This window comes from Lathamus discolor, chromosome 7, assembly GCF_037157495.1.
Source record: "Lathamus discolor isolate bLatDis1 chromosome 7, bLatDis1.hap1, whole genome shotgun sequence".
In the NCBI taxonomy this organism is placed as follows: domain Eukaryota; kingdom Metazoa; phylum Chordata; class Aves; order Psittaciformes; family Psittacidae; genus Lathamus; species Lathamus discolor.
The window spans coordinates 1,292,236-1,305,582 of NC_088890.1; the positions used below are offsets into that span (position 1 = coordinate 1,292,236).

The window sequence follows — 13,347 nt, forward strand, 5'->3', positions numbered from 1 at the left end:
AACCTCTCCGGACAGCATCCTGACACCACTTTTTGCACCAGCAGCAAGAACTCAAAGGCTTGAGGTGCCAAACAGCAGACCCAAGGTTTGCCACCGTCCCCCTCTCTTCCAAGCATCTCATAAAGGAGCTCAAGGCAGCTGTCAACGGGCAAAGAGAGAATGAAAGCAGGAGCTGAGCTGAGCAGGAGGCAGGGAGCACAGCTGAGAGGGGAAATGTAATGCCCAAGACATGGGTGGCTGGCCCTTTTCCTCCTAGGGTGAGGACCAGGGATTAGTCCTCTTCTACCAGCCACCAGTCTCCCAGTTTTGTATTCCAAAAGGCAGATCAAGCCATAGGAATAAAGCAGCACCAGAATAAAGCCCTGCAAGTGTAGATGGGAGGGAGCAGGGAACGGAGCCAGGGCTTGCCAGCTGCTTCAATGGGGCGTTTGTCTCTCATTTCTATTTTTGCGGCACCTCTGCGTAACCTGGAGGAGATGAGGCTCCGCATGCTAAAGAGGGAGCCAGCCTTGGGGCTGAGCACGGGAGGAAAACCCTCCCCGGAGCACACACAGCAGGGGGAGAAAGGAGGGAAAGTGGGAGAGGCAGGTGGAGGGAACAAAGGCGGAGGGAGAGGGAGCATCCAAACCAGCTCCGGCGCTGGCTGCGAGCCCTCCAGCTGCGCGCACCCACAAAGACGACACGTGGAGCCAACGCTGACCTTGCAGAAGATGCTTCCCTGCTGTAAGGAGCAGAACGAGGTGGTTTCCACAGGGAATAACAGCGCAGTGTTACCTTTCCAAGGCCGCTGGACAAGAGCCAGCCAGGAACGCACAGATGAATCGGGTTTGCTAGTGCTGACCCCATGGGCCGCTCAGGAAACAGCTCCAAGGCGAAGTGGAGATGCTCACCCTGTCCAGCTCAGCGCAGTTCAGTGCAGTGGTCCCAGAAGAGGCAGATGGGGGAGTTTTGCTCAGCAGCATGAAAAGGATGCAGTAGAATCTGACGGAAGCGCATCTGCCAGCGCTCCCCAAGTGCTGCGAACAAGCACAGCTCCACACTTCTAAACAATGCTAAAAGAACCCTAAGTATGTTCTCCATTAACCAAGAACCGCATTATCCCTTTGCCACAAGGCAAGTCACCTCTCCATGGGCTGGGACAGCTGGTGCAAGGCTCCCAACTGGCCCAGGACTGAATAGGACTAGAAATGAAAGAGGAAATAATTCGTTTCTGTATCCAGCTGAAATGAGAGCAGGGATCTGGGGAGATGAGATGGGATGTGGCTGCCGCTGTGTCAAACTGCCTTGAAAATTCGCTTGCTTTTTAATTACCAACAAGTAAAGCTCTGTTTTCTCTCCAAGGAAAGTCACAAACACCCCTCAAGGCCTCATCGCACCGGCTTGACCCACCAGGGGCTAGAGTGCCCCTTGGTGTGCCCAGCTGAAGGATGGTTTTCCCTTTCCTTCCTGGGTGCCGTGGCCACGGTGCCTGTGAAGAGCACTCACCTGGAGCACACGCTCTGACTCACCCATCTCTCACCAGCAGAGCCTGTACAACAGCACTCGGGTGCAGTCACACCCTGGGTACCAGGGAGGGGGGACAGAGCAGCTCGGTGCTGCCAACTCAGCAGCCACAACAACATCCATCTGGCCCCGCTACCGCTGACCTCCCTTTCCAGCCCACCCCAAACCCAGAGTTATCCAACAACGTTATTTCCTGGGATAGCTGGGTCAGGAATGGGTCATTTACTGATAATCAGTTAGGACAGAAACACAATGACCAGATGAGAGAAGCATCTGCCAGGGATATTCCATCCCTGGAGAAGCCAGGGAGCAGGGCCCAGGGGCAGAGAGGAGAGAGGCCCCAGGGCAGAACAGTTCATGGAATACAGCAATCCCAGAACATAACAAACCAGAGCAATTTAAATAACAAAAAGCATCCCAACCGCAGACAGCTCAAGGACTTCCAAGCTGATTTCCCCACCTGGAATCTCTGCAGCCCAGACCGTAATAGCTTGCACAGGGAAGCAGATGGGATGTCCACGTATCAGACCAATTAGCACCCTTCTGGTGCTAATTCAGAGTTGCAAACCATACCTGTGCATACCTGTGCTGGGATGCTCCACCTAGGAACCACATCCAGCTCCCACACAGCCCTTGCTGAGTGTCCCTCTAAGCAATAGGGAAAGCACTTGGGTCTGTGTGGAGCACATACACTTAGCAACCTGCACCAACAAGAGGAACAAGGCACAACTGGATAAGCCTTTGCAATGGGACAACTCTTTAGAGCGAAATTTAGAGCACACAGTGGCTGTACCAGCATCTTTAAGCTCTTAGAGATCTTTACAGCTAGCACAGAGAACGCAAACACCAGACTACAGCGTGTGCATGTACTGAATGGGCACTACCTTGCACAGCACCACCATTTGCTCCCTTGGCATTTCAGCAGAGGTCACCTATAGCCTGCAGACCCAGGTACGTCCATGGGAAATGGCATGGCACTGCAAAAGCAGACAGATGCAGACGTGCCCTTTGTCAGCACATGTGCACCAGGAGTCTGACCTCCGCAGGTGCCCAGGGCTGGGAAGAGTCAGGTTCTCCTGTCGCTAGGATCAGCATCACCAGGACTGCTCTGAGCTCACCCATCTCCACAGATGAGACTCCACACAAGCAGGTCACGGCACCTCAACCAAGCTGTCCTTGCCCCTGCTGGGAGTCAGAGCCCTGCCTGGTTTCAGGCTCCAGGCTCTTTGCTTTCGCTCCTTCCCCACATCATCTCGTAGCCTTCACACCTCCCTCCTGTGCTGCTGCAGCGCCTGCTCCGCTCCTCTCGCTATCAGTGGCAGCTCCAGCTCAGGCGGGGGAAGATGCAGCAGCCTCTGGGGAGACGGCACTGGGGAGACAGCTGCACACAGCGCAGTGAATCTGCCTTCCTCAGTCACCGTTCAGAAGCCTTCAAACAGCCCCCAGGGTTAACAGACCAAAGGATGAAAGCCACTGATCCAGGAGAGAAACCACAGCCCGCAGGTTCCTTTGCCCTCTTGCAAGCCCAAAGCATTCCACGACACCCCCCTGCCAAGCCTGTGCTTCCTCTTCTCACGCTATCCCAACCTGGACCACACACCCCACAGCGCCCAGTCTGACTTCCAGCACACCAGATAAAGGCTGGTGGCTGCTGCATCTTCCAAGCCTCCCTGCCCAGGCAGAGCAAGTACCACTGCAGATGCAGGAGGGACTTCCATCAAGACACAGTCACCCACAGAAACAGAACAGAAGCTTTTTACATCCCAAAAGGTCCTTAAAACTCACTGAGCACAAAATGATTACACTCTGCTCCAGCCCCTGCAGCAGTGGTGATGACCACCCTGTCACACACTGGCATGCCATGCTGCAGCCTCACCCCCACTCTCCAAACCATCTTAATGCACCCTAGGCAAAAAGCTCATGCAAAGGTCTGGTAGTCCCCAGGCACACATATGGGTCCTGGCGACCTTCACAACACACCAGGCAGGACAGGGAGAGCTGAGGGGGGTTGCAGGGTCATACAGAGGGAGGGAGCAAAGCTGGCTCCCAACAGCAGAACGTTATCCCCGAAACAAGGCTGTACATCCAAAGCCTGGTAACCAGGGGTGGACGCGAGCCCTGGCAGAGCACATCATCCCTGCCAGCATCCCTGGCCCTCTGAAGAGCCCAGCGCATGTGCTTGCTCTGCCTCTGCGCGGGCTGTGCTCGTGTGGATGACAAACAGCCTCTCCGTGCTGCTGGGATTACGTGTCCCAGCAGCCAGCACGGATGGGAAGCGGGTTCACCCGCTGCAAGCAACGATGCCCCTTCCCCGCAGCCCCCATCCCTGCAGCAGGGCTGATGCTCCGCTCCTGCTCATCCAGGTATCCACAAAATGCCGGAGCTGCTTCCCACGCTGAGGCAGGCGAAGAAACTTTTGTGTGCTCTGATGTGCAGCTCATCGCCGGCAGCTTCCCCTTGAGGGCTTAATGTAGTTATTTCTACCCCTGATGCCTATAATTAAATGAACATTTCCTTATGCCACTGAAGAGGCCAAGGAAAAACTGACTACAGGGAATTTTCATCCATCCTGATTTATACTCCCTCATCACAGGCTCATTCACAAAACGCTAACAAGGACCTAAGCAGGCAGAAGAGGAAGAAAAGCCTTCAATAGCCCCCACGCAGACAAGCACCTGGGGAGACAGCAAGAGGGAAGAGACCAAATCCCTCCCTTCTCCCTCTCTTTTCAACCACATCATTTTCCTATGTGCAAAAGCAAAGAGGCTCAGATGCCCCAGAGCCTGGAGAGATGCTCTGCCAGCAGACCTGCGCTACCCAGCAGCCTGATGGGCCCTGATCCCGCTCCAGCCCATCCCACTCCTGATCCTGGGAAGCACCCGGGAATGGCACTCCAGCTTGCTCTCAGGTTTTAACTATTCCCATCCTGCGGGACTGGAGCGCACTGAATTATTCCAGGCTGGACCAGATCCTAAACCGCTGAGCAGAGCTACTGACATAACAGGGCTTGATGTATACATTCCCAGCAGGCTGCATCTCCACTTCTGACCTCCCGTCTAGGCAGGGATCCAGGTGTGAAGGGATGTGTGGCCAACTGAGTCCAGCCCCCAGAGCTGCCACAAGCCCCAGCATCACCCATGCATTAGGAACTGAGCTGTCCCTCACCTCCACCACCCCTCCAGCTCTCCGTGCTAGGAGAGCAGAGCCACAGGGGAAGCCGAGGACCCAAATCCTCCACATCATCCCCAGCTGGGCAGCAGTACCAGAAAGTTTCCAGCAGCCTCAGCAGAACAGGAAAGGCACCCTCTCATCAGCCATGGTCCTTTTAAAGCCACCAAGAGGTCCGTCTCCTTCCTCCACAGAGCAGACGAAGCTTTCAAGTGATGGGGACAGAGTCAGCCCTTTCGGGTGGGGATACGGCAGCTCCCCCCATGCACCTTGCCCTCCTCTGAGGAGAAGCTCTGGCTGAAGGTGGGGACAAGGGTCTCCTGCTGAGATGTGGCTGAAGGACCTTTGCCAGCCGTGCCCGAGGTTTTCCCTAATGTGGACAACCTGCCTGGAGGAAGCCACAAAACTGGCTCCCTGCTCGGCTCTGGAAAAGCTTCTCGCCTCTGTGCCACGGAGCCTTGGCACAAACCCCAACAGGTTTTCTGATGCATTTTGCTCTTTAAGCTCACTATTGTTCGCAATTCTAACAGGCTTTATCCCTTCTCTTTAGGGAGCCCCAGTCGACAGCTCGAGGCACCGCGCACGCAGCTCACGGGCAGAGCAGCACCGAGGACGACACATTCCCCCCCGGGAAGGTTTTGGGGAGATGGGGGTAATAAGAGATGTGCCGGGGGCTGGATGCCACCGTATCACAGCTCGGTCGTGCTGGAAGCCAGCGGCTGGTTGGGAAAGCAGCCCTTCCCTCGCTGCCAGGATGACTCAAGACAAAGACTCCCCCACTCTTTAAATGTCCCCGTTCTCAACTCCTGTTCCACACTAAGCACAACCCTGGACAAAAGGGAGAGGGAGGAAAAAAGCAGCCTCAGGCTCACGGGTCTTTGGGGGGATCCCTTTGTTGGGCAATTTCCCCAGACTATTTATAAACAGAAGCAGAGCCTTCACAACCATTCCAAGCACAATTATCCCCGCACTTCCTTGCTTCCCCCTGGCACCCACCTCGCCTCCCAATTACACCAGGAGGCTCGTGGGGAAACGCGGAGCAATTTGCGGTTCCCCCCTTCCTTTGTGCCAGTTTCGCGGTAGTTCGCAACATCACCACGACGCCAGACGGAGGCATCGGTGCAAGGGAAGGCGGGTTCGGGGCAGCCCTGGCCAGGGTGATGCCCGTCCTCAGCCCGCAGGGACCAGCGCTCTGTGCCCCATATCCCCAAAGCGGGAGCCCCGCGGCGTGAAGCCCACCCGCACCCATCCATACCGGGAGCCCGGGGCTCGGCTGGCACCACCCGGGCGCCCCGAAGGCTCCAATGCCCCGGTAGGGTCAGCGCCTGGTACGCACGGAGAGCTCCGCGATGGGAGACGGGGACCCCGCACGGGTGCCGCTACCCGGGGCTCACCGGCGGAGTGGGGAGGGGATGCGATGGGGCCCCGCCTCCCGCGGGGGTCCCGGGGAGCGGACACACCGCGGGCCGCGGCTCCCCGGGGATGGGGTCGACCTGGGCGCCGCGGCCATCCCGGTGCCCAGGGAAGGGAGCGACCGCCGCTGCCGGCCCGCCCCAACCCGCAGGGATGGCGGCGACCGCAACCCCGGCAGCCCCCACTCACCGGCGGCCAGGAGCAGCAGGAGCAGCAGCAGCAGCAACGCCGGGGCCCGGTGCGACGGCTGCATGGCGGCGGCCGCTGCCCTGCCGCGCCGCCTCTTCACGGGGAGCGGGGCCGCCCCGCCGCCCGCCGGGCTCTGCCCCTCGCCGCCGCGCCCGCCCGCCGCCCGGCCCCGCTCCGCATCCCGGCGCCGCCTCCTCCCGCCGCCGGTGCCCGCCGCGCCGGGGGCGGGGAAGCAGCGCGGGGAGGGGGGAAGCTGCGGCCCGGCCCCGGTCCCGGTCCCGGTCCCGGCCCCCCCCCCTCTCCCGCCGGCCCCGGCGCCCCGCGGCGCCCACAACGAGTGCCGGCGGCGCGGCTGCGTGCGCGGCCGGGGGTGATCAGCCCCCGCGGCGTCCGCCGCACCCCCCCCGCCCGCGGCGCCCCCTTCCGCCGGCTGAGGCGGGGGCTGGAGCCAAGCGCCCCGGGGCGGCGGGGCCCGGGGGGGGGGGGGGCTGCGGTAGGGAGGGAGCACGGAGCCGCAGCACCCATCTTCTGACCGCCGCTCGGTACCCCCCGGCCGCAGCCTCACCTCAGGAGAGGCCCAGCATGGGTGCTGGAAGGTGATGAGGGACAGAGCCTTGGGTGCCGTGGTTTAGTGTGAGGTGCCCGTGGCGGCGGGGTGGAACTGGGTGAGCCTAAGGTCCTTTCCACCCCAAACTGTTCTATGACCTGGAGAGGCTTCTCCCACAGGACAGCTCCATTTCCCACCCCTGGAAGTCACCCAGTCCGCCCACCCTGCTCCAACCTACAGCCAGCTGCCCAGGACCACAGCTTCCCAGTACCTCCAGTGCTGGAGACACAACCTCTCTGGGTAACCTGTGCCAGTGTTCAGTCATCCTCCTCCTAAAACAGCACCCAGAGGCACCCTCCTGTGTTCCAGTTTGTGCCCGTGGCCTCCGGTCCTGTCACTGGGCACCCCTTCAAAGAGCCTGGCTCCATCATCCTCGCACCCTCCGGGTCCTCTCCTGCCAAGCTGCTTTCCAGCTGGGTGCCCCCATCGGATGCTGGGCACGAGGTTGTTCCTTCCCAAATACAGCACCTTAAACGTGGCATTGAACCCCATGAGGCTCCTGCCAAGGTCTCTCTGGGTGACAGCTCACCCCTCCGGCTCCTCAGCCATTCCTCACTGGTGTGTGTCATCGGCAGTAACGAAGGGGTTAACCAGAACGGGACCCACTATTGACCCCTGGGGTACACCTCTACTCACTGGCCTCCAACCAGACTTGGTGTCACTACGCTCTGGGCCTGGCCATTCCATGAAATGCCTGCCCAATCCCCATTCCTTATGGCATATATGGGTAGGTAAGCATATTTGGCATGCTTATGGCATATTTGGGCTGTGGCACAGGCACTATGGATGTGAGGAGTGGTCTCTGGGGTTGTAGTGATTGCCTGGGGATGAAATCCTCCTCTCCTTTTACCCTCCTATGGCAATCGTTAGTTAAAGACATTGGGATGTGTGTTTAGTCTCACCGCTTCACTGCATGTTCTTGTTTGGGCTGATTTAGGACCTGAGAGGCTCCTCCGGCTGTTGCTTTTCCAGCTCTTCACCTATTTCTCAGGCCTTATCAACAGGAGGAAGGCCCATATTGACTTGAGAGGAGACATCTGGTCCTCTTGTTGCAGCCTTCCTTATCTTGAGAGCCCTTGTCCATGAGCATGGTTTTATACACAATGAAACACTTGTGTAATTCGGTATCATTGTCACTCCAGCAGGTATCAAGCACATCCATCCTTGACAGAGGAAGAAGTCCTCAGGGGGAGCAGGAGCTTTCCTCTTAATGTCAAAAGCTTCCATCTTTCAGAGGCTGCACTTCGTGTTAGGGGTGGGCACTACCTGCTTCTCTACATCAGGTTGGGAGCCTTTCAAACCATTTCATCTCAGAGAAGACCCTATCCATCTTCCTTCACCTTCTCTTACACTGCACATCCTGCTCACGTCCTGTAACTCCTGCACTGGGTGACAGCTCCTCCAAGAGAGCACACATCCTGCAAGACAGAGGGGCACTTCTGCGGCTTGGAAGGCAGCATCTGCTATTGGGAGCAGGGTTGGAACCTCTATGCCCTATAGGAGGGACAGCTCCTCCGACACCATTCTGTGGTGTCACCACCGTGTCTGAGACTGTCACAGCGATACCATTCAGCTGCTGCTCCCTTCTTCCTGCCCTTCTGTGCCAACTGCCTGGGAAACAGACTGAAACAAAAGAAATCAAGGATTTCACAGTGCAGCAGTTGTTGGATTCGCAGCTCTCGGAGAAGTGCAGCAGCCACCCCACGCGTGACAGGGGCAGGTAACAGTGATGCTGCACTCATCACCCAATGCAGCAAGGCAAAGCTGACAGCCTTAAACCAAAGCCCTTGCTTTTGGCTTCTTTTGGACCGCATCCTTCCAGGGCTCTGAAAGTCCTTTTTATCCCTGAATCAATGCAGCCCCCGGCCCCCACCAAGCAGGAAATGCAGCAGGAACTGCTGAGCTGCCGCTTACCCCTTAGATGAGATAAAAACCACTTCAGTGCTCTCAGATTCTAGCCCAGGCATGGCGTTTAATGAATGCTCTTGTCATTTCTCACTTTGCTGCTGGTAATTTGGCTGTCTTAACATGCAGGTGGCTTACGACAAGCGGGTAACTAAAAGCCTTTCAGATCCCCTGACCCTGCCACATCCAGCTCCCAAGTCTTAGAAACTGAATCCAGTGTCTGAAGCAGCCTAATCACATCAAAGAAAGCACAAAACCACCCTCATGTATTACATGGCCTCGAAGCAGAGGGAAGGAAACCACGCAGGCAGGGCAGCGAGCATGCTTTCTATGAGGCTCACAGTGCTGCCTGGATTTATTTTGACGTTAGGCATCAATCTCAGACGGAGCAACAAAGGGGGAGGATGAAAGGAGAAGATACATCTTGGACAAGAAAATTACACTAAATTAGTGGCACCATCGATCAGGCGGGTCAGTGCTGCCAGTGGAGCAGAAAACAGCCAGCAGAGATGGGCAAAACCCATCCTGCTTCAAACCAGCACGAACCTAAATCCAGCTCAGCTCTCGCATCTCCTTTGTACGCTCCCTGGAATAGGGACAGCTGGCTTGGCTCTCTTCTGGGCTATTGACAGCTTTACAGTCAAAGGCGTGTATAGTCAAAAGCTTGTAATTCCTCATTTGATCTCCTCCAGTCTCCCTACCTGATGTGTACTCCCCAATGCTGCTCAGAGCCCTGGTAAAAGGGGCTTTACAATTGCACTAAATGCTTTTTGATAGCTGCTTCAAAGCCGCTCCCAATTTCCCTGGATATTACCATGATCCGTGCTTGCCTCTCCTTCCCCCAAACAGTTCCATTTCACAGCTACATCCGTTAGGCAGAAGCCAAAAGCAAGCACGTATCGAGGCTGGCAAAGCTGGCAATCCTCCTGCCATCTCCCCCTGCAAGGTACCGTAACTGCCTTGGCTGTCTGGCAATGCAGCCAGCTTCGGTTGCTGTTTGAGGGTCACATTGTGTTCCAAGCCGCTTGCAAACAGTCAGTGAGGCGGAGGAATGAGGCGATAGGGAAAGAATTTGGTGCCCAGGACTTGTTAATTACAAAGAAATTAACCACAGACCCGCCTCAACAGAAATGGAACTGCTTTTGAAGCGCCAGGTAACAAAAAGCAGCAACACGTGAAGCTGAAACCTGCTGGTGAGATGCTTTATTCTCCCAAATGCAGCAAAACTGAATTCATCTACAAAGGGATCTATTGCCCTTACTCAGCAGAGCAGGAAAGCAAACAATAAGCAAAACAAATGAGCAGTCAGATGCCAAGTTCTTTTGGGAGAGAAGAGGCTCAAGGAAGACCTTGTAACACTCCTACAAAACCTAAGCAGAGGGGTTACAGGAAACCTGGAGAGGCGCTTGGGACAAGGGCCTGTAGGGACAGGCCAAGGGGAATGGCTTGAACCTGCCCGAGGGGAGACTGAGCTGAGCTCTTAGGCAGAAGCTCTTCCCTGTGAGGGTGCTGAGGCGCTGGCACAGGGTGCCCAGAGAAGCTGTGGCTGCCCCATCCCTGGCAGTGCTCAAGGCCAGGTTGGACACAGGGGCTTGGAGCAAGCTGCTCCAGTGGAAGGGGTCCCTGCCCGTGGCATTGGATGAGCTTTAAGGTCCCCTTCAACCTAAACCAGGCTGGGATTGTAGGATTCTTGCAGCGTTAGAAAGTGCAAATGTCACCAGTACCAGGAAAAGGGTTTAACCCTTTTTTCCTTTGCATGCCAACAATCCGGACAGAAGGTGACCTGTGCCCCTTCATAGATCCAAAGGGAAAAGCCTGCTCTCAAGCTCTGTCCATTACCTGGATGCCTCGTTGGGACAGAGGACGGGTGACACAGCAAGCTTGTGGCTCTGTGCAATTTAACTCCATTGTCCTTGAAGCTGCACAGCCTTTTGGCATCCCCCAGAAGAAGAAAGCTTAAGAATTCCACTGCCTGGCTTGGCTCCTCCTTCCTTAGGCACAAGGAAAGAGTTAACCTCTCCCTTGTTCCAGCAGAAGTGAGTTTACTCCAGAGTCTCCACAAGTTTCATACCAGCTTATTGGCTGACTTTGCCTTCTTAATGCTGGGACACCAAACCGTTTTGACTGTACCAAGCAGGGGCGGGTACCTGCTCTATTCTTGCGCAGCCCAGGCACGCAGCCATTCTCTGGGCAAAACACACAGCTTCTGCTCTCATCCAAACCCCTCCTGGGGAAGACGTATAATGAACACTGCAAGAGGAGGGACCTAGAGCAGTTAATGCCTTCCAGGATACGCTGTAATTAGAAGGGAACAGAACCTGCTCTATTTCAGGCACAGGGGCAAGATCCTCTGTATCACTTTGAGCATCTCTATCTCCCTGAACCAGCTTGTTCCCCTCCGGGGAGGACACACTGCCCACCCAGACACAGGGCTCTTACCTGTCCTGCTCCTTTCCCATCCCTGCCGTAAGATGCAATGGAAAAGCAAGCACCAGTTGTACTTCTCCAAGTCCCACGTGTTCCTTCCGCCTTCTATCCCTGAAGCTTCCTGTTTCTCTCCTCCCTGAAGTGGAGTTGATGGCTGCATTAAGCACCACAGCATTCTCCTGCAGGAGGATCTGACAGCAAACCTCACTGGGCTCATCAGCTCAGATCCTAAGCAGAAATTAAATGCATAATAAACAGCAGGAAAGATCCCCCCCCATGTACCTAAGGCAGGTGAGCAGCACAGGGATAGCATCCACCTCCAACCACGTACCCAGACCCTCAGAGAGGCTCACGAGGATAATGCCAATCCAAGAACAAATCAAGTCAGTCCATAGGTCAGAATCAAGATCTGCTGACAGCAACTGTAGTCAGACACCATCCGATGACCACTTTGCAGCTCCACAGCAGTAGAAGAAGAGAACCAAGGTCAGATCAGGGAGACAGTTGCATCACAGCCCAACATGATAGAAACAGCAAGCCACACACCAGCAGCCCCAATAGCTCAAGTAGGCAGTGATGGGCCCCAGGCTGAGCTTAAATAGGGCTCCTGGGTGTGGTAAAAGCCCAGGTGAACCTTATTAGGGCAATTAAGGCCTATTAAGACCCTCTGGTCCCCTCTAACATCAGTGTCTTTCCTTGTACAGTGGCCTGAGGAGCTATGGGGGAGCTTGTATCTGTCAATGAATGATGCTTTGCTTATTGGAAAGGTTTAAGGTGGTTTATTCCTTTCATTGCTAAACTGAAAACCCTTGAGAGAAGTTTCTTTTTCTCTAATAGCTGGCTGGGCTGTGGGTATCTTCAAAGCAGAAGGAGCAGCCTGTATCTGAAGAGGGCTGGTATCTGTTGACTCTAGGGTGCACTGGCTTACAGGTGCTACTGGCATTCCTGCATGTGTTTCCATGCAGTTTGATGGAGTGCAGCTTGTTGGTATCTCATGAACAGAACAGTTACTTTCTGATGTCCCTGAGCACTAGATAACCCAGAGAAGAAACCTGGCACCTCCCCTGGGCTCCCTGCACAGCTTCACCTCGCCTCTGAAGGGAAGTGACTTGTGAGATGAGCAGAAAGGTGCTCAGTCCCTTTCCAAGGAGCTTTTGCTGTGAAGATGCGATGCTCAGCAGCCCCTTGAGGCTCCTCACAGATCTCTTCTTGTGGCCGAGGAGCATGCCGGATGGCTGGAGTTGTTGGCAGACCAGTGCTCCATAATAATGGAGACATTAAATCAGTCGTGGCAGCAAGAACTGCATAATAGATGCAAGATACAGCAGAAGCCTGGTCCAACGTTGGCTCTGAGAAGTGGAAAAGTATTTTAGGAGATGGAAAAATACTCGGGAGGTCAGCGCACCCTCCCTGCGGGGTGGTGTGGGGTCGTGTCCCTGCAGTCACTTACCTGTGTCTGCAGATGCACAGCATCTGTAAATACATCCCGAACTGTCCAAGGACAGAGCCGTAAGCCCCCCGGCCGGCCCTCCTGGTTGGAGTGCCGCTGGCTGGCCAGGAAATGACCCTATCCAGCATCTGGAGCTCAGGTAAACTGGGAGAGTTCTTGTCAACCAGTTCTGAGACAGCGCTTTAGCGAACACACAGGAGATGCTCAGAGCAGGTTCCAGGCAAGGGCTTACGGATGTAGCGTGTTGGTTTATACTCACAGTGGAGGCAGATACTATCGAGACTCTAAACCCTGGCAGTAGGAAAGAGCCTTCAGGAAGAGTACGGGGTTTGTCTCCCATTTCCCCCCGTATCCCATTCCCTCGCGTGTTATCTGCTTATCTGCAGGCATGTATGCACTATGCGTGTGTGTTTATGCATGCTCTGTGCTGGGCTGAGGTCACACAGTTTCTCACAAGGCGCAGAGATCCCCGTTGTTCCCTCAGGAGCATGCACACAACATGTTCCTATCAAACTGGATCAGGAGCTGGCTCATCGTGCCCTTTTCAGATCAAGATGCTCCTCCAAGCCAGTCTCACCCAGCATTTGCCGCAATCCCCAGGTGGGAATGACTTATAAGGACCATGCCTGAAGGAGCACCCTCATCCTGCTCCATCTGAGCCCAGGCACGTTGCATGAGGGCATGG

The 13,347-nt window shown here is 55.7% G+C and overlaps 1 protein-coding gene across 2 annotated transcripts in view; it reads right to left on the reverse strand.

Moving 5' to 3' along the window:
- PODXL2 (podocalyxin like 2) overlaps nt 1-11,745 on the reverse strand; it is a 31,584-nt gene extending 19,839 nt beyond the window's left edge. The window contains exons 1-2 of one of the 2 annotated variants that reach the window (XM_065687456.1): nt 11,544-11,745; nt 11,225-11,440 (exon numbers count right to left, since the gene is read on the reverse strand). In XM_065687456.1, the coding sequence (XP_065543528.1) occupies nt 11,225-11,429 (205 nt within the window). In that variant the 5' untranslated portion in view covers nt 11,430-11,440; nt 11,544-11,745. Of the gene's footprint in view, nt 1-6,273; nt 6,417-11,224; nt 11,441-11,543 lie in introns of those variants that run through there. The other variant, XM_065687457.1, reaches the window with a different exon arrangement.
- Between the last annotated feature and the right edge of the window lie 1,602 nt (nt 11,746-13,347).